The sequence below is a fragment of the Melospiza georgiana genome, chromosome 3, assembly GCF_028018845.1.
Source record: "Melospiza georgiana isolate bMelGeo1 chromosome 3, bMelGeo1.pri, whole genome shotgun sequence".
In the NCBI taxonomy this organism is placed as follows: domain Eukaryota; kingdom Metazoa; phylum Chordata; class Aves; order Passeriformes; family Passerellidae; genus Melospiza; species Melospiza georgiana.
The window spans coordinates 31,220,245-31,246,356 of record NC_080432.1 but is presented as its reverse complement, the minus strand read 5'-3'; the positions used below and the strand labels follow the sequence as shown (position 1 = coordinate 31,246,356).

The window sequence follows — 26,112 nt, the reverse complement described above, 5'->3', positions numbered from 1 at the left end:
GAATGCAAGAAACCTAGATAAAGGAGCTCCTCTGTCTCCAAGCTGTTCAAAATCAACAGACATACTCAGATAAGCACCAAGGGACCACAGTGCACGACCAAGGAAGTTCAAAAGTTCAACCGTGAGGAAGACCACGGCCTTCAGCCTCAGAAACCACTGAAAGACCCCTGTGCAACCACCACTGTGAAGAAGGGCATGGATCCAATTACCATACGAGGCAAGGACAGGCGGGGCCAGGAGGTGAATATGCATGAAAAGGTTGTGCAATGTAATGTATATGGAACACCTTTGTGAATAAAGACGTGGCCCAGATCGGAGCCCAGGGCACAAGTTTTCACAAGAGCTATCTCACTTGTGCTGGGCACTGACAATACATACCCACTTCATAACTACATCAGGTTGTGGAGCCGATTTATTCCACTTATCGCTTCAGTACTGAAGAATGAGTCTCCATATTATGACTGTAATTAGTTCTGAGTTATTTAATGCTTTCTTCTGCTTTTTTGCTTTAATGTCATATATGTCTAGGAAAATATAACCTCAATTTCTTAAGACAATTTCTACTGATATATTAAGTGACGCTGATTATGCTGTTGATTTTATGATGTGAATTCATGGAATTTACTATAACAAGCATTACTTTTGTCTATGGTACCATTGACTAACTATAAATGAGAAAGCCAGCTACTTTACAAACCTTCACTTATTGTTGTATAGCTATTCATAAGACATATGAAAAATAAGACATAGAAAAATAATTTTTTCTAACTACTAAGAGGTTTCTAGAATATATTAAAAAGACTCTATCAGTTAAGAGCCTGGATCCTGGCCAAGTCCTGGCCTTAACTAGTAGAGAAAATTTTCTGTACCAAAATTATATTCAAGTAATTCTGACTTACCAAATTTGGACCTATAATAGCTAAACCTCCTTTTAAGGTGAACTTGGAAGTCTTACCCGGGAATGATCTTCCAAGTCCACACTTTAAAAAATAAAGCTTGCCAATTACTACAGACTCTAAGTAATAGTACAATAGTAAAGAAATTTATAAGGCATTGCTTTAAATCACCATTCTATTTTTCATATGCCACTAATTGTATCTATTATCTGATTTATTTTTAATTAGTATAAGTTTATTGTTATGTTTTGCTTTTATGTTACATTCATGTTCATAACAAGAAACACACATCTTATTGAAAAACAAAAAATTAGCAAGGAATATAGCTCCTCCAGAACTTTACACTAAATTTTTTTTTTTTTGAAAGCAAATTAAATCATATCAAATTGAATCCATACCTTCCTAAAACACCTTTGGAACCCCAAGAATTAGAGCTGCTGCGTTCTTTAAAATTGGATTTTTGTGTTAATTTTAAATACATGGGAAGAAATCAGTCTAAATCTTGGGCTGTTTCTCCCTATCACTCCATGTATAACAATCAAGCCTTTTGGTACAATTACACTTCCGGCAGCCTTTCTAAATCCAGTAATGTGGCTGCCATCAGGAACGTTTTATAAAGATCAAGCCTGAGCCTTTTAGTGGCTGGAGTTTTTAACTAAAATATTCTTTTTAGGATAGGTATGTATATGGTAATTTGGATAATAATTGTATTAATCATGATACCTTTTGATGTGTGCAGAGATTAATTAATAAGGCCATTAAAAGAGTATTTTTGGTCTAAAGGAAACATCTGTCTTAGGGGACACAAGAAAGATGATGGACTTTGGACCTGGTTAACATAAGAGATTTGATAACAGGATACCTTGGCAAAAACAAAAGGAACTTTAAAAATTAGACCCAGACTGCAAGAAAATTAAATCAAATGGGTTTACTGGAAAAAGAAAATCCCATTAAACTCTGCAAGCAAGAGATGTTGTTATATGCATAAATTTGTGTATGTGATTTTAATCTAATCATTGTAGTACACATTACTAGTCTCTGAAATTGTATATAAGCGTTTGTATCCCAAAATGAAATCAGATTCTGATCACCGAGTCAGTCTTCCCTCTCTCTCCATTGTCTGACATGGTACCACATACCTTTTGTTAGTCTTTCAATGTGTTTCTGAATCTCAATGTCCACATTAAAATGGACATACGTGTCCTCCTTCCTCAAAGCCACGGGAGTATCCTGCACAGGAGTCAGATCTATCCCATTCAAATCTGCAGGAAAGAAACAGCATGAGAATAGCAGAAGCTTCTCAGACTTCAAGGTTCAGCTTTAAGAGACTTAAAAGTCTCATCAAATCCTGCCACAAAAAGTTAATCCACACCTGGATGTTTCCACAAAACCTAAAAAAGGGGCAATCATAGCCCTTCACAATCAGTTAATTTTCTTTTTGAGTACAACACGAACGCAGCTAAAGTTCTAGCAGTATTTCAGATAAAAAAATGTAGTTATCCCTCTTTTTATTTTTAAGAGTGCATTTCTTTCTGCTGTCAGCAAAATATTCCATTTCCTGTGCACAAAGGACTCCAGAAGAGCTCCAGGCCAAGGGGAATACGCATCAAAGACAGCCCTCCACACAGTGTCTGCAGGGCACAACTGGCACAGCTCACCCATCCTGTGTGTGCCCTGCTTTGTCCCTAGACACAAGGACTATTCCTCTTGGGTTTTCCACAGAGGCTTTGTAGGGCTCTGCGTTGCACTCTAGCTCTCAGCACCAGCCCCTGGTTTTGCTGCTCGGGCATAGCCAATATTGTTTCTCACTAAGCCTCTGCTGTTTCCAGGGGTATATTTGTCCTGTCTTTCCTCTCATTCCTGATCCCTTTCCCTCTGGCAGAGGAAGTTGCTAACGATGTGGCCAAGATTACAGGTACGGAGTGCACATGTTGTGCTTGGAGCTCCGGCTGAGGCCCTTGAGCACCAGTGATTCCCTTAATCCATGATATGAGCTGGGATTGCCAATGCTGCATCAGGAACAAACCTCACTCCAAACCTGCAGAAGAGCAGCTTGGTTTAAAACCAAGGAAAACAGCTACTAAGTGTCTTCAGACTCCTAAAGGTGAAAAAATTGAGTCAGAGTTACTTTGCCTAACCGAAAATCTTGGGAAATAAAAGTATCAAAAGACACCATTAGCAGACTCATCCATACCCTGCCCACACTCTCACTTTTTGATCCTATTTTCTACCTCATTACTTGGCAGCCACCACTTATAGGTAAATGAGTTTGGAAACAGGGAGCATCATGTTAACAGAGACTTGTTGGGGAAGCAAGCCCAGCAATAGAGAGTCTCCCTTAGCTCTGGAAGGGAAATGAGAACTACAGCAGCAGTTTTAGCAATGTACAATGAGACAAACACTTCAGTGGCAATGAACAAGGAATGTTTGCTTTACAAGTCCTGGTATGTATTCAAGGGATATTTGATGCTGTGAACCTTCCTCCTGCCAGAGGACGTCTTGTGGAAGAAGCCCTGATCACACATCTAACAAGTGTTTCATCCTACATTTAGTATTCAATAGCATATCTCAAGAGGACACATACAAGGTTATTATCACAACTAAAAATAACAAGAGGCTCAGCTACAGATTTTTACATGATAAACAAAAAAAAAAAAATCCTCTGCCTACATTTAAAAATTGTAAAGAGAACCCAAAGTAAAGCAGAACACAAGGCAAAAGGCAAGGGCAAGCAGGTTTGACTACAGAGGCTTCCTGCTAAGTGCAAAATGGGGGATAGTGATACTCCCATTAGAAAGAGTGTGAATATGAAAAATCTTCACCTCAAAAGATACCAATTATGTTACCATCTGAAACAGAGAAATCCTCATGTTGCCTATCCTGGACTGACAGAGAGAGAGGTTCTTCCAGATTTATGGAGCCTTTCAGCCCATCAGGTTTTGGCTGAAGCATTTCACAAGCCAGGCTAACACATTTTTTATTTTATTTCACTTGCAAGCTTTGTTTCCCAGCTTCACACCCATCCCTCTAAATCTCAAGCCCTGGCAAGATTATATTTGTATTACTACAAAAATAGTTTAATGAGAGGGCAAGAATGGAGTCAGTGGGCTGTGGTTCCCCACCTCCAGAAAGCCCAGAGACCAATAAGTGTGGGGAGTACACACAGTCCAAGCAGATCTGTACTTAGGAGTCAACTGTAGAAGCTGTGATGGAGAAGTAGGGCAAATTCACTCAGCTCTCAGCATGGACAAGTGAGTCCACAGTCCCTGAGTGCACAGAGAGAAGTGTATCTTGCAGATATTCACCTCCCAGTAGCTGTCAAATACAGAATTTTTTGCCCTTGATTAAAACAGAAGTCCTACATCTACAACAGAAGTGATAACAAGTGTTTTTCCCAGCAGGCTGAAAAATCCATAGGGCTTTTGAAAAATGCAGTCTCTCCAAAGCAGCACGGAGGAGGCATAACAGAAATCATTACCCTTTACACTGACTGTGATGTAAGGATCAATGCACTGCCCAGCATCTTTCAGACCAATTTTCTCTATGGTGATGGTGAGTAACGTCATCCTGGGTTCAGATGGCAATCTGGGCAATAAAGTACCTGGAAAGAGTAAAGCATATTATTAACCCATGGTGTCATCTCACAGCAGAGGTCTCACTGGTCCCATCTTCTCTCATGGAAGATGCTGTTCTTAGGGGGTTGAAACTCCAAAGATTCCTATTCCAGCAGCACACACCACTATGGGAATGTCTGTGCACAAACACACAACCTCCTCTGACAGATTTTATAGCCCCCCAGAAAAAACCCAGGACTGCTTGAAGTCAAATCAACTGATAAAAAACTATGGCCATAAAAATAGAGGGGAGCATTGTTTCAAGAGTTATTTCATAGAATAACCATTCATGGAACTCACTTTATAGCATTTTTGAGGATTAAATTTGGGAGGCTGAATTCAATCTGCAGTTGCAGGAGATTTAGACACTTGATCAAGAGTCCAACTCCACTGAACATGACTTGGCTTCACACTGAACATTTAGACTGGGAGATTAAGGAGGAAAATGGCATTGTTGCAAATCACACAGAACATAAGGGAATCAGAAAATTAATTCTTAAGTAAGTGCTACTGGCCTCTACTTTAAGGATGGGGCGGGGAAGTGTTTGCATCCCCCAAGTTCCCTTCAGGCTAAAGGAAGGGTCCCCAGCTCCGCATTAAGAATATTTACCATCAAAACTTGGTGGTCAGTATAAATGAATTCTCACAGTGTTGAAGAAGACAGTGCAGCTGTCCAGACTGTTCAAACTCACTAAAAGTCATAATATTCTGTCATAGGTTACTTCATGCTGAATTTAGCAAAAACTGGCACACTTCAAGCCCCTCTTCCCTACTGGATAAAGAAGCACCAGGATAGAAAATACTCAAGACTCATAAGCAAGTTTGAGATACAGTTTTGGTTTTCTAATGAAAAAAAGAAGTTATCCTAAGATCTAAACAATGTATTAATTTCCTTTCACAAGTCCAACACGAGTGTTTTCTTGACACAATTTTTTCCTCTCATCTGCTTGAGGAGCTGTAGAACCACAAAGATTTTGTCTTATGAGAGACTGGCTTTGCAAGAGGGACCTTGCATTCTGCTCTGAGAACTACAGGCTCAACTTCAGCAAGATTTCATGACCATTCCTGCATCCAATCCCCCTCTCAGAATCAAGTGCAAGACTTGAATTTCCATCTCTGGTGCTGTGTGTTTCTGTATTTCCTGTCCTGAGGAGACTCAGGGCCTCCAAAGCACTGTGTCCACACCTCTCAACACAGCACAGCAGAGCTCAGCCCAGGGTTTGGAGCAACAGAAAAGGCTTCTGCGTGCAATGGGAGAAATGTTAGAGAACAAACTTAGTAGAGAGCCCTCATTTCTACAAAGCAGCTCATGCTCTAGTTAATCTTTCTGTTTCTTCCCCAAAGAGATGTTCAAATATAGAGTTCTTATTTCAATCTAAGTGAAGGAAGAAGCAAGTCTGTCTTCTTTTTGGCACAAACCTTTGCTCCATCATATGTCAGTTGTCTCCTAAAAGCAGCATGGCCCCCAAGAGCCAGGAATAACTGGAGCCTTCAGCTTTCCTGTCCATCACTCCATCCACTTGACAGAAAAATCACCTGAAAGATGGCTCAGCCTGGTTTTTGTTATAAAAATTCTGGCATAAGAGAAACTATTCTGTTCTTGAAGAATGCTTTCCAGAATGTGTGAAATTGTAGAGTTGCAATGGACAGAAGGGTCAAAGTCACTTCCAGGAGACAAGAGAACAGTAGGACAGACAGTATCCAAGGAACACTGTTTCCTTCCTGCCCTAGCAGGAGCCAACAGTGGACTAGAGCAGCTGACTGTAACCTGTTTCACATGAGCCACAGCTTCAGGCAGGCCTATGCCAGAGCCTCTGCAGCCAGAGTAGGTGACAGTGCCCTCTCTGCAGTACAGCTTTCCTGGGCTGGGCACCATCCCCCTTGTCAACCACCATGGCCTGGGCCCCTGAGCAGGCTCACACTGAGGCCTTTCAGGATAAAGCTGCAGCCACACAAGACACAACCACAGGGCATCTCTGCCAGAGGGGGATGGCAGCATCTGCAAATGAAAAATGTCCTCCTCCAAGTGGGTTTCAGGGATAGCGAGCCAGCCCAGCACCCCACTGCTGCCAAGACACAGGCACTCAGGCTCTCCACTCCCAAATCCCAGTTCAGAGAAAGGGGAAAAAAGTGCTAAGTCTCCTGCTAGGCTCACAAAGTGAAATGGTTCATAAAAGAGCACAGCACTGGAATAAAATCATATATAACTAGGAGAAAGGCAGGAAACCTTTGCTGTTAGAGGCAGCAAGCATTGGTCAGTTCAGCTCCACACAGCACAGAAGTCTAACTATGCAAATACTCTTTATGTAACATTTCCCATAAAACGTGTATTCCAGTAAATAAAATCCAGCTACACCTACTCTTGGCTACACCACAACCCAGAACACCTTAATTAGTACAGCAGGACCTCTAAAGAGCTGTTTGAATCAACATGACCTTCCCTTTTCTCCTTACTGAAGGCAAACTAAGACCAACAGATAGGTGCCCAGTAGTGTGATTGTAACCAAAAATTGTGTTGTGAGGATCGGCACTAAGAGCTGGATGAAGAAGACCACAGCTACATGAACATGAGCACAGAAATGACTGTACATACTAAAAGGTTCTCATACCTTTGTTGGCTCCTGGGTTAGACAAATGGGGCAATGTGATAACGATGAAGTCATGCATGGAGAAGACAAGACCATGGTCAGTTAGACAGTACTGGATGGATTAAGGGCACATCAAAGCAAGGAGTGCAACACAACTCTGTCAGCTTCAGATAGGGAAATTCACTTTACTCATAAGGCTCACCCCAGGGCTGCAAACTGCTTTTGTTTGAGTCTTCCTGCTGTACTTGGGACAGACAGAAGGCACCTCCATAAATGGATTTATCATGGTGAATAACAAGGATCAAGACAGCAAATGTTAGCCATCAATATCACAATATATTATAGCCTTTTTGAGAGCTTGGCATGAATAGCTGTAGACTGTGCATGTCCACATCAGGTCAGCCTGCAGCGGCCATATTCAGCACTGTGCTTGGGATGGCATCTGAATATCATCTGTTTTCTCCAGGCATAAGTAATACAACACCTCAGCTCTTTTGACCATTATTCTGTACTTGTTATCTCATTCGTGAAATACAAAGTTTGCCAGCCAGCTCTGAAACTAGAAACTTGCTTCTTCTGCAAAGAAATTACACCAGGAACTAAAGGAACCAGGAACACTAAAGAACCTCTGACACAACATTTAAATTGTCAAAAGCTGAAGCTTCAGGAAGACCTTCTCTAGAATCTGTCGGTTCTACAAAATACTTTCGCACGGACAAGGACTTCAGCTATGAAAATCAAAACCCCCTCTTTCTCCTCTCACAGCCTGGCTTCACTCTAAGCCACTATCTCACCAAACAATGCAACGCAAAAATAAGCAGCAACAACTTCTCATATTTCTAGAAACATGCGCTGCTCCTTGCAGGAGAAACATTGCCACAATTTACATTTGAACACATTTGAAATGCTTCACATAGTTATGTGTGAAGGATGAATAATCCTGACTCAGACTCAGTATTAAGGCTAATTATTTGAGGTAGATGGTACCAGCCTCACAGGTTCTCCATACAACCGTTTCACAGTAAGATACTGTTTGCTGGAAAAAAAATTCACTGGCCACCCTTGTGGTTCTCCAGTACAGCATTAGGGTTTGTTTACATGAGCCTGTAGCTTCCCACCCAAACTTTTCAAATCACAGGTGGAAAAAGAAGCTTTTTAGAGCCAGAGCTCAGAGATGCCACAGAGGCTGGCATGGCAAGGCTAGTGCCCCTACCTGGAACTCTAGCAGGAAAAGAGTTTGGAGACCCTGCTCCAGCTCCTCCTTCCTCGTCATCCTCTTCAAACTCCAAGTGTTCCTCTTCTCCAGGCACTAAAATCTTCCTGTAAAACACAGGGAAGAAGAAATGAGACCAACGCTCACTCATCACCTGCAGGCAATTCACAAGCCAGCACCTGAGCATGGACAACACTCTTTAATGTCATTTCATACTTCTTAACTTCTACCTCTACCCTACAGACTTTGACAGAGATTGTAGGAGTTCAGACCAATAGAAAGCACAGAGCCTAAAGCCAGGACATGATAATGGAAATCTCAGAGAGATGTAGGGATGTACCAAGTACTGATTTTACCAAAAGGATGGTCTTGATTTTTAGTGGTACCTAGACAAACAGAGTTTTAAAGTTCTTTTATTAACCAGTTTATACAAAGCAGTCTGGCAAGCAGATGGCTCGGAAATGTGTTTTAGGTACACACCAGGCCCAGGCCGCACTCCCTTTCAAGTACATATCTGTACATGAAGTGATGTGCAAGAAGTTATCTCTTACCTGAGTGGGACAGGCTGAACATCAAAGGGGAACTCCTTATTGTAAGTGAGGATATTCTTTAAGACTACAGAGAAGAGAAAAAATAAAAATCTCTACTCATAAACCAGCATTAATTCTATTACTTTGCACAGCTATGTCCATTCTGACAGCATCTTCACATACAAATAATAATAATAATTTTTTTAAAATAATCAGATCATACAAAAACCATCCCTCTTCTCTCATATTTTAAACACCAGCACAGCTATGATCAAACCTATATCACTGTAACATTCAGACAGGTGAACTGCAACTATAAGATTACTACTACCACACCCACACAGACAGACAGAGAAGATAAATGTGGCAATAACCAAAATCGTCATGAGAAAAAGCTACAGCCCCTGGGGTGAGGGCAGCAATCTTTGGTGGCTATTGAGAGCAGGGTGGTGGTGTTACTGGCATCAGCTCCAAACAGATGAGATCTCCAGAGCTGACACATGAGGGTGCACATTCGGGCAGCCACCATGGAAGAGCAAGTGCGCTGCTAGCACAACGCTTTGGTAAGATTTTTTACTTCTTCAGTCATGTGTTTTGGGGGTTTTGTTTGGTGGTGGTGATGCCTTTGTTTGTTTGTGTTTTCCTTCCATCTGCCCTCATATGTCTGGGCAGATTGGTGAAATTCAGGAGAGATAAAGTACAATATCTGGGCACCAAGCCCCAAAGACATCACGTATACTTTCAGAATTTTATGCAAAATGGCTTTGCTGTTTATATTGGAAATTTGCTCACATTTTAGTAATCCCAACTTTAGCTACCATTTCCCAACACAACTACCAGTGAAACTTCCAAAGACATGGGAAAGAAATAAGTACTTAATGATGGCTAAGGGGCCTAAAAATTTACAAGAGGACACCTGCAGGGAGAAGCACTCTCTTACCAGACAATGAATATCGCACACTGGTAGGGGGAGCAGAGAGAAAAACCCCTGACTCTCCTCAGAGAGCTTCACTTCACCATAAGCACTCTCAGAGCAGAGGAATTCTCCCCTGAAGACTTCTGAATATTCAAAAACAAAACTCTTTTCAAACAATGTTCAGATTACGCAAATATCAACAGGTACTTAAATACCAGTTATGCTTAAGAAGCCATTGCCAGGCCCCTCTGAGCACACTGCAACTCAGCCAGTGCAGGACAGCTTCCCTGACTGCCTTCACATTCCCATCACCCAGTCTGGGCTCCTGTATTATCTCACCAGACACCATCCAAATGCTCTAAGAATAAATAATTCCTCTGGGAAACTATAAAGAAACCAAAAAGTCTTTCCAGTCTTTACTCATACTGACTTTTTTTTTATTTTTGTTCTACAACATGAGAGGTTAATTCGTGCCTAATCTCAGCCAGTCACAATACATAAATACAGAGAAAGGTTTAACGTGCCTTCAGTCAGAGCTTTGATGAGAGAACAAACTGATGCCATGTCTCTCTCTCCAAAGACTTCTGCTCTGAGGGACCAGTAATGCAGATCTCAACATGCATCTGAAGAATCACAGCCACTTCCCACCAGAAAAGCAGCTGATCATCAGCTGACAGTCATCTTCCAATGCTGCTGAGGTTCAGGAAAAGAAGGGGATTTTTATTGCTCTCATAATTCCCCAGCTCTCAGAAAGATACATTACATCAGAAACAGAAAGGGTATTCCCAGGAGGAAAACCTCAGTGAAGTGAGATCTTTTACAGATCATAGGCACATTAAACAGAAGAGACAGGTGTCACAGTAGCTCTCCTCCCTCTTTCCAAAGGTTCATAAGTGCTAGACTCCCCGCTTTTAGTAACCAGGTCCCCTTAAAAGTAAAAAATCCCTCCTCCTAATTCACTTCAGGCATCACTAGAGGGCCCAAAGAGCTCTACTGACATGAGCCCAGGCAAGAGGCAAACAGCTCTACAGGACCTAAAATCGTGCTGCTGCTGCCAGAGGCTGAGCACCCCTGACCTGCCAGGAACAAATGTGGTGCTGAATATTCAGCTCAGAAGCAAGACTTCCTGCCTTTTGCTGCACAAAGCTGTGGCTCAAGTTTTTAAAGAGCTTTCAATTCTTGTCTCACCACCAATAGCAAATCATTTTGCGAAGTTGTAACACAGCAATGTAAGTGCTCCTTTAAAGATGAACAGGATAAGCAACAGGTCCACCGCACTCAACCGGGTGAAATACTTATTCAAAGCCACAGAGAAAAAGCTAAGCAATAAAACTTTGAGGAAAAGGAAAATCCTCTTTGCATCTGCCACAAGTATGAGCTTCAGTTGATTCAAATAAAAATACCAGACCACAGGAAAAAAATTAGGTTAATACGAACAGGAATCTCCCTTGTAATACTGTCTAAGACATCCAAGCTTTAAAAGGTTGGTTTCGGCTTTTTTGGATCTCTGTTTCATTTTCAAAAACACAATTCACTTCTGGGAAGAAGAGCCTTTCCCCTCTGTAATGTTGCTGCTTGAGAACACAAGTCCAAGAGAATTCTCCACAAGTGCAACTAATGGGTAGATCCCAGCATCATGGCCTCCATCTGTGCTGTATTTCCAATAGAAATCTTTTTTTAAATAGTGTTCTGCAGGCTCTTGTACAGAAGTTGCCTTTTCTTTTCTGACTTTGGACAGTGTCACTTTGATTTGCTTAGAATCACAGAATCGCCTAAGCTGGAATGGACCCTCAAGGATCATCACAGTCTAGCTCCTGGCTCTGCACAGAACACCCTGAGGATCATACCATGAGCCTGAGAGCATTGTCCCAACACTTCTTGAACTCTGTCAGGTGGGTGCTGTCACCACTTCCCTGGGGATCCTTTTCCAGTGCTCAACCACCCTCTGGGTGTAGCACCTTCTCCTGATCCCCAACCTAAATCTCCCCTGACAACTCCAAGCCATTCCCTCAGGTCCTGTCACTGTCATCACAGAGCACAGATCAGTGCCTGCCCCTCCCTCTGCCCCTCATGAGAAAGTTGTAACAGCAGTGATGTCTCCCCCTCAGTCTCCTCCAGCCTGAACAGATCAAGTGACTGCAGCCACTCCTCATAAGGCTACCCCTCAAGGCCCTTCACCATCCTCATAGTCTGATTTTATCAGCAGCTGGCTCTTTCTTGAAATATTTCAAAGGAAATTATCAACATAAGTCAGAAGATCAGGACACATTAACTTGGTAAAGACCACTGTCCATTTAGATTTTCTGTGACAGTGATTTTTTCTGATACTTATACTTTTTTGTAATAAACAACATAAAATAATTCAGACACCACGCTCCCCAGTACAACCCAGTATCCACTTGTCTTATAATTATCATCCAGGCATAATGAATGTCCCGGCCCATCCATTTGTACTGTGCATTCTAAGACTGGTATAAGCTTCCACAAAGAAATGGATTTGAAATCCAGTGTGTTAACAATGACTTCACACAGCAAAAACTCAAAAGAGCCATTTGTATGTATGGAACCTCCTGTAGCATTATTCCAGCACAAATTATTCAGTGACAAATCCTATAAACAAACAGAAGTAGCCAACTGCTTCACTTTCCAATCTGCATGAAATGGAAGCTCAAGTAGGAAAAGCTAGAACTCAACAGCACAAGATTAAGGGAAAATAAAAAAGTAATTCTAAGGGTCCTGGTTGTTAGAACAACACCAAAACCATTCTGACAGCTTCAGGCACAAAAGTAATTAAAACAAGCCAAATTGTGCGAACAGCTGTTTTGTATGAATAGCTGTTTTGTTCCACCCTAATGGAATGGCTTGACCTAACAAAGGAATCACTTCTTTATATTGCCAGGCCAGATTTTTTAGCTTTTTCTGGTGGGATGCAAAAGAAAATTGACAACATGCGAATTAAAACACTTCACAGTGGATTTTATGAAATGGCTGGTATTGGCCTGATTAAGGTTTACTCTATTTGAGATACACTTAAAAACCACGAAACAAAGGCACAATTCAGAAAGAAAGAGGCCAGAACCATCCAAGTAAGACAGCAGCATTAGGAACATCAATGTTCAATTGTTGTTGTAGAAGCACCCATTCTCTTCCAAGGAAAATAACTCAGTGTATTTGAAAACCGATGGCCACACACTCTTCTTCAGTTTTAATATAGTTGCTTGTTGTATGAGGTGTGGGCTGAATGCACTTCACACTGCTAAGCAGTTTTTTTGACAGCTAAAAATCAATTCTGTGATGGAGGGCAAGATAAACAACAGAACTGTTGCACCATAATTGAAATTTTGGACAAGATTCCCATCTCTCTTCCATCATTCAGTCACTCACAGGGCATTTGCACAATGGAGTCTGAAATCCAGAGTCATTCAATGATTACAACATTTTAAATACTTTGTAAACAGAGAGCAGCAAAATCTACAGAGAAAAATCCCAAGTCGGAATTCAGAGGCAACGCAACATGTAGTGTGAGGAAGACCGAATATTCCAACACACAGTTAAATCCCTTCCTCAGTTATGGTCTTCACCCATAGGACCAAGCAGTTTTGTAACACACCATCACTTTGCACTTTCAAGGGACAGTTTAAAAGCATTTGGACTCTATGTTTTGGTAAAGATATAAGGAAGCTTAGCTCAATGCGCCACTTCTTAACAAGCTCCTCTGTAGGATCCTGTGCAGAGAAGCTCAGCCTGTTCATGAAGGGAAAACATTTGCCTGCCCATCATATTTATCCCAAACATATTGCTCAATGTAACAATTGTGTCATAAGCAAAATAAAACCAACTTCAATCAGCATGAAAGTAGTTCTTCCACATTTCTTGTTTCCTGAGAAATGCAGAAACATTAACATTCAGGATAATATTGCTTAGCTGTGTAAGCTCTAATCATAAGGATGCTCTGAGAACAAAGCAGCCAGTGTTACAGGAAGGAAAATGAAGCAGATAAATAGATACTTCCCATGTGAAGAAGTTATTTCTGGATTGACATAACAAGACCTGACCCAGGATCAGTTGGAAAAAAATAACATTACACAAAACCCTTCATAGACTGACTCACATCCTCACTTTGACTCTCACCTTCACTGGTCTGGTAGCATTACAGTGGGAGGTGATAGGTGAAGTTAAATATTTTCAAGTTAAATATTTTCAGAAGAAAAAAATAAATGTCATGCTGCAAGAAGGAAGACCACAAAGTGGTGAAATACAGTTCAAATAAGAAATGTGCAGGTAAATTATACAATGTACTACTGATAGATTAAAATACAATTTTGTGCAAAAATTAGCAAGGTCCAAATTGCTTATTTGAAAATGAAGATGAATATATTTTCTGAAACATTTGGGTTAGTGTACTTTTAAATTACTCACATTACATTCCTTAATTCACATCAAGTTTTCTCTGTGTGGTAACAGACACTTGGAATAAGCACCTAAACCCAGCATCACTGTTGAACTGCAGTGTTGGTTAGTCAGTATTCCTGCTGCTGTCATGTTTTCCCCTGTCATGATAAATGGCACTCAAAATACAAAGATACCACTTACTTGGTTCCAACTTCTTCAGATCCTCAAGCTTAAACTCATCCTGCGACTGGGTGGACTAGGACAGTACAAAGAAAGAGTCAGATTTTCAGATGCACCCTCCTCATCTCAGAATAAGATGCAAGGTGCTTCCTTTGTTCAAGCACACCAGGTTACTACAAAGCTACCTCCCCCCAGAAAATCTCCCCAACAAAAGGCAGGTTCACAGGTGAGGCAGAGACTACATTACTTCTCACTTATTAAGAACAAACCTATCCAATATTCCAAGCTCTAATGAAAGATAAATATCTTTAAACCAACTCGTTGTAAATTCTTCCTTATTGTACACAGGAACATTCACATTTCAAGACACATGTCCAACATTGTGACACTAGCAGAAATTACAGTACACAGGATGAGTTTGAAAAACTCAGCCAAGAACTCACTGAAAATAGAAGATGAATTCCCATCTTTCTTTTCTCCAGCTCTGATGATGGTTTCCTCCTCTGTCTGTGGCACATATATGTATAGTTCTCAGTAAGCCTATCTGACTTACTAACTCAACAGAGAAGTTCTTAATTTTTAATTCTGAGGCAGCTCACCAACAGTTAGGTAAGATTAGTTTTTTCTAATCAAGTGGCAGAGCAGGCATAAAAAGAAGTGGAAATAAGAGGACTTACACTGGACATTCACTTCTGAGTGGACGGTCAGGTCTTACCTATTATGTCATTGTACACTTGCCATCTCTTAGGATTGCCCATTGTTTACAACATTTAAGGTCCGATGAGATTTTTTTCTCTTGATTTTGTCCAAGAGGGAATAGGTACCTTCTGCAAGACTGTGTAAGGACACTAAAGCAGCTATACCCTTAGTGTTAGGAGAGTGGGAAAAGGTGAGAACACTCACCAACTGCTTTAACCTCTGCCAAGAAACCATAACCTCCCCAAAATGAAGTGGGCAAGAAGTTCTTGTATCCTCTCAAAAGGTTACAAAATCCTCGACTTATTGCTAGGGAATCAACAGCAGGGAAGGCTGGTCTTCCATAACATCCACCTCTCCAGCTTGGCATGACAGGTTATGACATGGCTGCAGCTTCTGCTGCTGCTCCCAGATGTGACCTGACCCACAAAGCTATTCCATAGTGGAACATGCAGGCTCTCCTCAAAGTCACAGTGACTCCAAGCAAATGAAACATTCTTCAAACATCCCAGGTTAGATCAAAATAGAATGACAGGTAGAGGTAACCAAATAATTCCTCAAATTCTACACAGCCTTGACTAGTCAGCCCCAACCTCATGAGTCCAGCATGCTGTATCCCAGCCTTTCAGACAATTGAAGGCAGCACCCTGTCCAGCAACATGAAGTACTTGGTAGTGCTGCTGGGAGTAACTTGATGCAAAATTTGCCTGTCATCACTCTTTCTTGGCAAAGAAGTAACCCACTAACTCAGCCTTTGATTTGCCCCTTCCCCATCCATGGTCTTTTGGAAATTTCTCTCACTTGTTTTTTGTTTTGGGGATAAGCATGTGCTGAGAAAACATGATATCCACTCTCATGATATCTACTTTCAGTCCAGAAAAAAAGCCCAAAGAGAAATTTACAAATTATTGTTTTCCCACATTTTCCTAGAGCACTGCTGGTTTTCATGACTGCTAAATGTAACTTCTATTCTACACACACATTCTTCTTTGTGGTCTATTATGATTTGTGAAGCAGCTGAATAAGTCTAAGGGTCATTCTGGTGATCTTTTTAACATTGCACACAGGTTAGGAAGAGAAATGAAACAGTTCGGGAGGATGAAAATGAGGCAGAGAACCAAAGACACAAAATGTGGAGGTAAATTCCTGTACAAGCACCAAGAGATGCTCATATAAGCACTTCCAGCCTTTCTTAAGGCAGTCACCTGGGCCATCATGACGACAGCCTGGAAATTCCAAGTGTTTACTCCATTTTCAGAAGTTTGGGTATTTCTGAAGACAGTAAACAAATTTTAAAAAGCTCTACGGTAATTTACTGCTAAAGTATGAAGTCAGATAGGAAAAAGAGCTATACCTGTAAAGCTGCACTCCTCAGTTCCAAGCATGTTGCAATTTTAGCTATGGTTTTCTGAAATGGAAAAAGAAAAATTTAGTACTGAAAATAGTATTTCTCCACATTGACACTTTTAAAGAATGTAAACACAAACAGTTGGGTTTTTTTTTTTGCAAAGGTTTCAGGTCTATTGTTCAGTACCAGACTACTGAGCATCAGAAGCTTTTTTTATAGACAGGCTGGATTTACTGAAAGCACAATAGATGAAAGACTTCTGCCACTTAACTCCCCTCCCACAGCCCAACAACACAGATGGGGGGTCATTCACTCTGCAGAAACTGTAGTAATGCCTACCACATCATAAAGTGTTTATAAACTCAACTGCTCTTAGGTGATAGAGAACTAAAAAAAAATAAAATAAAAAAAAAAAAAAATCCAAGCCAAGTAGCCTATTACCTCCTGAGAACCTGACTGGTTTGCGCTGATTTGCCCTTTTAGGAGCCAGGCCTACAGCTCCCAACCTCAGCAGAACAAGTCCACCCACATCAGACATTACAGCAATCCAGTATCTCAGCCCTAAAAAAACCACAGCCCACTCCTGTGGGTTTTGTTGGGAGAGGAAGTCTAAAGGTAGATTATTTTTCTAACTCTCTATTTTTGTGATTTTAAGAGATTTTAACTGTGAGTGAATCATGGAATATATGTCTGAATTCAAACTTGTCAGCAATCTAAAATATCTGTAAGCAGAACTGCGAAGTAATTTCTCATTTTCATTTAAAACTGGAAGAGAAGAGAGGGAAGGGCTTCAGAATAGCACATTGCAAGGAGTCTTGCTTTGAAGACAGTTTTAAGCTTTTATGTCTCATAAAGTAAGATGCTCCAGCAAGTCACATTTGTTTCTATTACTACCAGCTGAAATGAGGAGTTAAGACTTCCATTAGTGACATGAAGAGGACACAACTGCCCAGTGTATTTTTCCTGACCATCACAAGTTTGTTCATTGACTAAAACCTTTTTGAGAAGAAAAACTCAGATGATGTGCAGAAAAATAAGTGCCAGATATAAATTCAAAATACTCCATGGAACATTTATAGGGCAAGAAAACCAGCAACAATGAAGCTACAAAGAAAAGAGGCTTATTTTCAAATTAAATTTCCCCCCAGAAGGAAGACTACAGTTGAAATACACAACTGTAACTCATTCTCTCCTTTTAAATCAGGCAGTATAAAAAAGTTTCTCCACAAGCTGGATGCAAGGGGAAGAAAAGATTTCCAAGACCACAATTCTAGCATCAAAGAACTTCAAGAGTATGGGCACCTGACAATCTATGCAGGGTCAGTGAAGTCCAAAAGGAGGGTTATATTTTTTGGACTCCAAGAGGCTGGGAATAGCAGATAAAAACTATGCATGCTTTCAAAGGTGCCTCCCCCAACACCTTTTCTGACTCTCCTGCAAAGTGGTGTCACGAATCCTTCTCAATCTGCTCCTAGGCCCTCACTAATTCCAACAAACTAAGTGTCCCCAGTAATTCCAACAAACTAAGTGACTGCAGTTTCAGTTCACCTTAGGCCACATTGGAAGTTGAAAGAGTTCAGGAGCTGAATCTTAAGTAGGTCACACATCAATACCTCAAGGGCAGACCCAACAGCTGCAGCATGCAAAAGCCTCAGATACCTGATTTTCATCTGCCACCACAGGCTCAAAGTTTTTGAAGCCATTTCTCCCCAGCTGGTATTTCCCCTTAACATTGTTACAACATGGCACTAGGCCAGACTTTTCATCTTCATATTTTTTTATTACTGCCCATTGTATGGCAGCCTTTCAAAACTTTAGTTCTTCTGAGTACCTTCCCAAAAAGCAGCGAGTGATGCTATTAACACAGGACACATTGTTCAGTCAACAAACGCTCTCCTCCTCAAAATAAATTCTGCTATACGACAGAGACCCATGACTGGATCTCCAGCACAGCTTGAAAAAACACAGGTATTTGGAAACAGAAAAGAGCACATAGAGTCCTGAGCTCACTTTGAGACTTTCAGATCCACACTGCATACGTGGGTGTTGTGGATTTATTTACATGTACTGCCAGGCTGGGTGGGAAGACATCAAGTAGTACTGCAGAAGTAGATTCTCAGTCTCTAGAATGAGAACACACAACAGCCATCAGCTGCAGTAAAACAAAAGGAACTCCTTTTTTCATTTGTGAACATCTGGAAAAATATATCTGCAAAGGTAGATTCTTAAAGATGAAGGTGTGAAATAATGGGTAAAAGAAAGGAGTCCACAGGTTCCCTAGGGAAGGGAGGGGAATCTCTGAGGTTTGACTATAGCTCCAGCATCTGCAAAAGTCCAGCTGTTCCAACAGTTTGAGTGTTGACTGCTGAGCAAAAAGCATGTCATTCTCTGTGAGATCAAAACTCCTCCACTTGCACAACGAAAAGAGGGCTATGAGTTTGCAGGGTACCAGCGCACAGCACACAGCCTCCATGCCCCACCACAGAACCAGAACATGTAAACAGATTTTCACCTGGCTCTGCCCCTCCTGGTATCTCGCTAAGCGCACACCATAAATGAGGTCTCAGAAGCACTGCTCAGCCCTATCTCCTATGTCAATTCACCAGTAAATTCAACAACTCCACTATTCCCTATCCTGCAGATTCATAACTCTGTGTTCTGAAATTTGCCTAACTAGCAGCCCCCTCACAGAACAAAGAGCAATACAAAATGTGTGTACTCTGGCTCCTGGGAGCTGAAGTGCAATAATGGCTCTAGAAACAGATTAATTTAAGAGAGTTTGGAAGTCTTAAATAGTAAAGAATAGGTTTTATATGGTATCTATTGAAATATGGCAAGCTCCCAGCAGGCATTATTCATAACTATTTCTTTAAGGGACCACACCCAACCCAAAAGTTAAAAATGCAGCTAAACACTTATCATTTTCAGCTGCAACTATCCCTGCTGCAAATGCTACTTTTTGCAGCAGAGAAAACATTCTGCATCTCATTAGAAAGACTGAAGCCATAATTAACTTAGCTAGTTTAAAACAGTTTAGATTCAGTTTATTGTAAACTCATTATTAGAACGGGGAAAAGTCAGTTGATCTCATAGTCAAGGTTTCTTCAGAGGAGTTGCACAAGGACTGTGCTAACTGTAATGGAGGCAAAGATGTTTGCATAAACACAGAGCCAGAGCAGAGCTTGGCTTTAACCAGAGTTTAGGCTGTTAGAAGACCAGTAGTTTAATGAATCATGCTAAGACTGTTCAACAGCGCTTGCATTTCAGCAAGTTATGGTTGCTTCAAAAGCAAGATTTTCTAACACTGACAAAAAATCAGCCTAGCACAGAAACAGTTACACAAGAAGCAACAACTATTGTTGGAAGAGGGCTTTAAAGGTCACATTTATTGCACAGAGAACTGGGTGAGAGTAACTGTAGCTGGAGGCAAGCTGATAGACATAGGCAAACCTAACTGGAACAATTCCTATCACAAAACACAGTGGTTGATAATGAATAATCATGAATTTTAGAGAATGGAGGTAAAACAGTGAACAGCAGTATTCAAAATGTTATGACTGAGGTAAATTCACCAGGAGCTGCATCTCTTAGTATTCCATACATGCTGCCTCTCAGTGATAAAACAGTTGCAGAGCCTCTTTATAGCTGTTGGAGGGAGACAAAACAAAATGATTTGCTGTTTACAGGATCTGCAGAGAAATGCTTCAATAAAATTCACAATCACTAATGAAGAGTCCAGCACTGTCAATTACCCAAGTCAAGACAGAGAACGAAAAATACGGAATTATGTCCAGCAATAGTTATAAGATGACAACCCACCACAATTTGAAAATACAGGAAAGAACAACAAAATCTGTAGTCTGCTCTTTCAAGGCAAGTAACATATAGTGTTTCAAAATGGATTCTTTAGGAGCAAAAATGGGAGATGCAACTATTTAAAAGTCTGAATTCTTACCATAAACAATACATGCATTAGAAGATAAATAATAACTGGCTCACAGGATGACCAGGAAAGAAACTGGTGGTATCTGTCAAGTATTCTTAGATTAACAGATTGTATGATTACATTAGTAAGTAACACACCATCAATTTTTGTGTGGCCATATCTGCACTGTAGCACCACCTGTGATGCATGAAATAAACCCAAACGTGGTAAAAGTTCATACAGACAGATAAGGATGAGGATTTGAACCTAGTCTTGTCCTTTCCCTGCAGCTGTAAAGAAAGTAGCACCCCCTTGCTACAGAGGAATCACTGCTGAAACCCACCTTCCCCCCGCCCAGGGTAGGTCAAGTAAGAAACTACAGCCTCACAACAATTCTCGGCAGTATTTATGGTCCTTTGGAAAACAGCTGACTGAAAATCTACAAAAAACTGCACTGAGGATAGATCAAGCAAGTGGAAATCATAATCAGCTTCATGGCCTTTCAATCTACAAAATTCTGCGCATAGCCTTGGCCAGTTACATCAGATAAGCAAACCCTGAAGGTTACAGAGTCTTCCACATTAAAATTAAAAATAAAAAAAAAGTGTCTCGTATAACATACAGAGCCTCAGCATGCTGGTGGGTGTACTGGCAGGAGAACAGCTGAGCAAAAGTTACTGATTTGTAGCTGATTTTTAGAAGGGCAGGGGGAAAGAAGATACATCTATTTAATCAAAATGCTTACAAACCCAGTATGCACCAAGCCCTCCAGCCACATGCCATGTGAATGATATTAGTGATGACAGTAATTAGTCATACTGACTAGATGACATACTGGACGAGCTCTTGCAGAAATAGGGAAGACAAGCACAGCAGGGAGCTTTACATCAGAGACTTTGCTGTGCAGAGTTTTAAGTGTTTTTTTTAAGCAACAGCAAAACTCCACTCACAATTTTCTTTTTTTTTTTGTGACTAGCACTCCTCATGGTAGAGGAGATAAAGTGTTCTTTCAACAAAATGTTGGGGAATTGGTTTGTGCATGTGGCTAATGAAACAGGCACTGCTATTTGATAAACAGACTCAAAGATTCAGTACAGCAGCCACGTAATGACCGGCAAAAACCAGCAAGTGATAAAAATGCCATCCTCTTTTATACATGATTTCAGCTTTAGAAACGGATATCACTCTGCTAGGATGTAAAACCACCACCCATTACTTTTTTTTTTTTTCAGAAGACTGTTGCTTTAAGACATGACAGCACTTGTGCATGAAACATCTCCACTTCCTGAGCCCCCCAGGCCTTCCCTCATGGCTGACCTCATTCACTTCCACAATCTGGTTCCAGGTCCTTTTCATAAGACTCAGGGGACATCTGGAGGCAAAGCCCTGTGAGTTATGGTTCCCATACTCACAGGAGATGATATCTCCAGAAGTGAGATTAACAGCTTCACCTTCATGAAGTAACTACATTTTCAAAAGTCTCCACAGAGGGGAAACTAAAGAAACACTAAAGATGAGTCTAGCTGAGAATGATGGAGAAAGCTACCAGCAAGGGAGGGAGAGCAGAAGCATTCAAGGAATAAACAGCTGTCTAACATTAACAAGGCTCTCATGGCTTACAAATCAGGAAAAGTGGACCAAATTCTTCTCCATAACTATGGCTCCGTTTAAAACAATCATGACCTTTATCATCTTTGCAGAAGGTAAGCAGAACATGGAATACCAGGTCTTTGCTTTTCATGTTGGCACACATAGAGGAAACAGCTACAAACCTCTCTCAGAGTCTATGTAAAGGTGCATTTCTTTGAGCTTCTTTACACACATCAAGTTCATCTCTAATTTCTGTAGCCAGCACCTGTTTTCAGGACTTACATTCCTAAGCACAGCTTCCATTGCTCTTGCATCCTATTACCATTGGTGAGACTTTGAGCTAGCAAATGTCAATTTTCAGGTAACAGCATTGCTCAAACAAGTGATTTTTTAACATGAAAATCTGGAAATATACATCTCTAGTTTTTTATTCCTAAGAAAAGCATGCCTTTATAGAAGACAAGGAACTTTAGTAGGGCCTCATATCTCAAAAGATTTTATTTTGCAGTAAATGCTTGAGTGCATGAGTCCACTTAAATCCCATCACAGAACTGCAGTAGTATGTTTCTGAGACAAGAAACAGCCTTTTCAACTGAGGTGAGAGAGGGAGGAGTAAAGCAATTTCAATATTTTGAAAGATTATAAACAAATAACATTCTAAGAGACTGCTCGGGAGTATTCTGCCAGGACCCTTCCCTGTCAGGTGTTACATGTTAAGCTTTCATCCCCCTCACACACCCTCAGTGTCTGCAGTTCAAGATGTTTTCCATTCAGAATTTGACATAAATTGTGCTAATGTTGAAAAAGTAAGTTATCAAACATTAATCCGAAAAAAAAGAAACACCCAGGTTATGAAAGACACTGGCCAGCATTCCTGACACTCAATAGCACAGCAGAGCATCCCTCACATCTAATGACAGCAACCGTTTTAGCCATGCTGGGCTCTGTTGCTGTTTGTGTACATTGAGGGAGGAAAAAAGGTCTCATAAGGCTTCGGCCTGCAAGATAAAAAAACATAACACACATCAACATCTATGAGTCAAGCTCCTTGCCTGAACAAACAGCAGTACTCACCTTCTGATCTTCTGTGAATTCCACGTTGTTGTGCTGAGACTGGGCCTCTTTCTGGAGGTGCCTGGCTAATCTGGATGGGGGAAAAGAAAATTGTAAAGTGGGAACACAATCCAAACACACACACACACCAGCTCCAGAAAACATGTCAGCCAAAAGGTTCACAGACTACTACTCCAAAGAGGTTTGAGTTGGTTTTGCAGCTGTGTTTTTGCTTTGTTTTTGTCTTTTGAATCAAAATTTTCTGTAGCTATGGTAGTTCATACTTAAGAAAAAAACCCAGAAGGTAAACAAAGTGTGCAACATTAGGCAGGAAAGACTAATGCATAATGAAAGGAGAACAGGTAAGAGGGTCATTATAGCCAACAGCCCCTTTTACAAGCACTGACTTTTTTCCTCTCACAAATGCCTTCTTTTACAATGACAAACCACAGCCCCTGTGAAGATCCACTGTGGTGCAATCCCACGCACATTTCCCGGGAGAGGCTGAGGCAAATGAGATGCCAGGGGGCTCAGGTGAGTACACCCTAAGCCATGGCACACACTCTCCCAGCACTGGAAGCCAGGCACAGGGCAGCTTGGCCTGGGCTACTGGGGTGCATCCACTCACATTTGTGCCCGTCAGCACCACAGGCGGAGCACAAACCTCACCCCTTGTCATCACCAAGGCAGGAATACCAAGGGTTTTGGAAAGTAATAGTAAGCAAACAGCTCGAGAAAGCAAAAATAAGCTAGAGAGAAGCTATGGGAAGAGTTACAGTTTCCATCCTGAGAGGAAGGAGAATATTAAACAAGCAAAACCTCTGGGCAATTGTTGCCATTCCTTGTAAATAATTTTTTACAAGCAGAGGGAGAGGGAGGACAGGGGTTGAGCGGAAACCCAGGGACATCACAATAGGCTTCCTCTTGGAACCTCACAAGTTTGCACTGTGAAAGAGACTCTGCTTCCCTCCACCGCTGCTGTGGGCATTGGCCCAGATGTAGGAGGGCTTTATAAAATATACACACCAAGATGCATCCAGCAGAACAAATTGTTGTCAAAGCTACAGAAACAAAAATCAGAATTCAATTTCTTTGCTCTTCCTCAAAATCAGCTCTCAAAAAATGCCCATACTGACTGAGGCCACTGTAGCTTTTAACTCTTACCAGGAAAAACACAGCCAAATAGTATGAGGTAACTGCACAACTTGGTGGTATTGTCCCACTTCAAAAATGTAGAAAGATTGGGGCTGAGAAAAGACAAAAAGCATAAACATACTCGAACCCAAAAGTACACTCCTTGCCTACTGCCCTGCCCTATGATACACAGGACACAGAGAAAGAGCATTGTAATGATTTAAGAAAACAGATTACCATAGCAGCAATATGCCACCCACAACAGGCAGCATCACAGCATTAACATTTCTGCAAGCATCACTAACACAATCCTCTTTCCATTTGTCACTAATCCATTTGTCCACCCTAATCCAAATGAATGCATCTGGCATTCCCCTTGAAGTTCATTCAAAGTTAGATGAGACCAAATTCCATGATGGGGACATTTAACAGGGAAGCCACTGCTGAAAGCTCAAAGGGTTCCTGCATGAATAATCACCCAAATGATTGACATCCACATAAGGGCAGTTAGTAAAAATATCTTATTTTACTTTTGATGATTCTTTTTTTCTGCTGAGATACAGATCTGGAAGAGAACTTCTTTTCATCTCTCTGCCAAGGTTTGTAGAGTAACAGTCTGCTCTACTCTAAAAGCCATCAGCAAACTGCATATCAGTGAACTTGCAGTGACAAGTAACACTTCATCCTTCCTGGTGAGTGAATGAAATGATGAGATTACAGCCTCTCCTGAACAACCAGTACGTGGCCAGCAGACCAGTTACTCTGAATGACAACTGAACTGGCAACCAACGTGGTTAGAACCCAACTTGTCCTGAACAGTGCTAGAAGATCCCTCAGCGAGCATCTCTTCAGCTGACTTTCTCTTGGCAAACAAGTGTGAACCCTCTTGTCAACTTCCAGAAAATTCACCATGAGAAGCCTGGCCTGAAATACTGCAATCACAAAGAAATAATTTTCATTGTCGTGGCAAATGGAGTAGTAGGGAAGAACATCTGACTAAAGGTACCAGGTGCATTTCCAAGGAGTCCATCATCAGTGCCCCATAGCCAATACTCCTCTGCTACACAGGAGTCATGGATGGTGCAGTCACAGGCTGTGCCAGCAAACCTGACTGGGGCCAGGTTCCCCACTCTCCCACCCTGGTACCATCAGGGACACAACACACATGCATGCAATGGACCCCTTTTCATTCTGATGGGTTGTGTGGAGTTTTTTTTGTTAAGGCTGATACTTAGGCAGCCCATTTGCCAGGTCACTCCATTGCCACAAGCAAGGTGCCAAGGCAACAGGATGATGGAATGGGAGCATCCCGGTCCAGTGGGGCATCGGGGGCTCCATCAACAAACCATTCCGGCAGCCCACGCTCTCAAAATCACAACCTGGTTTGGGGTAAAAGGGACACTAAAGATTACCTTGTTCCATCCACTGCCATGGGCAGGGACACACCTTCTACCAAAGCAGGTTGCTCTAAGCTCCACGCCGGCCGCTGCTGACCTCCCAAGAGAGCGGGACGGCCGGCTCCCGCCTTGCCCCCCGGCCGGGCACCCCCCGAGGGAACTCCTCGGCTCCTAGCCCCGCGCCTTGGGGAAGGGCCAGAGCCGCCAGAGGGGCCCCAGGGGCGAGGGGGCCGCGGCCTGGGTACGGCGGGGCACCCTGTCCTGTCCTGCCCCGCCCCGCCCCAGCTGGGGCCGCTCCCTCACCCCGGCGCCGAGCCCGGGACGCCGGGGCCGCGCCGAGCCCGCACTCACATCTGATACTCGTCGATCGCCTCCACCAGCTGCCCCCAGGAGTCGAAGTCGGTACCCTTCCTGAAGCTGGCGCCCCAGCGCTGCAGGAGACTGCGGGCCGCCTCCGACATAGCCCCAGTGCTAGGGCACCATGCTCACCCCGCGCAGGGGTACCTACAGCGCCGTACAGCCGCTCCCGCCAGTCCCGCGCCCACGGCACGGCAAGGCACGGCGCCGCCCCGGGACACCCGAGGGCGGCGGCGCCTCCCGCCTGCACCGCCCAGCCGCGGAGGCGGCGCCAGCCGCGCCC

General features: G+C 42.1%; 1 protein-coding gene across 1 annotated transcript in view; it reads right to left on the bottom strand.

The window, feature by feature from the left end:
- The window catches only part of AIDA (axin interactor, dorsalization associated), a 35,368-nt gene extending 9,358 nt beyond the window's left edge, over window positions 1-26,010 (bottom strand). The window contains exons 1-8 of the mRNA XM_058019354.1: window positions 25,824-26,010; window positions 22,963-23,032; window positions 16,380-16,433; window positions 14,351-14,405; window positions 8,863-8,926; window positions 8,312-8,418; window positions 4,375-4,497; window positions 2,036-2,158 (exon numbers count right to left, since the gene is read on the bottom strand). Of these exons, the coding sequence (XP_057875337.1) occupies window positions 2,036-2,158; window positions 4,375-4,497; window positions 8,312-8,418; window positions 8,863-8,926; window positions 14,351-14,405; window positions 16,380-16,433; window positions 22,963-23,032; window positions 25,824-25,933 (706 nt within the window). The 5' untranslated portion in view covers window positions 25,934-26,010. The remainder of the gene's footprint in view (window positions 1-2,035; window positions 2,159-4,374; window positions 4,498-8,311; window positions 8,419-8,862; window positions 8,927-14,350; window positions 14,406-16,379; window positions 16,434-22,962; window positions 23,033-25,823) is intronic.
- Window positions 26,011-26,112: the final 102 nt, after the last annotated feature.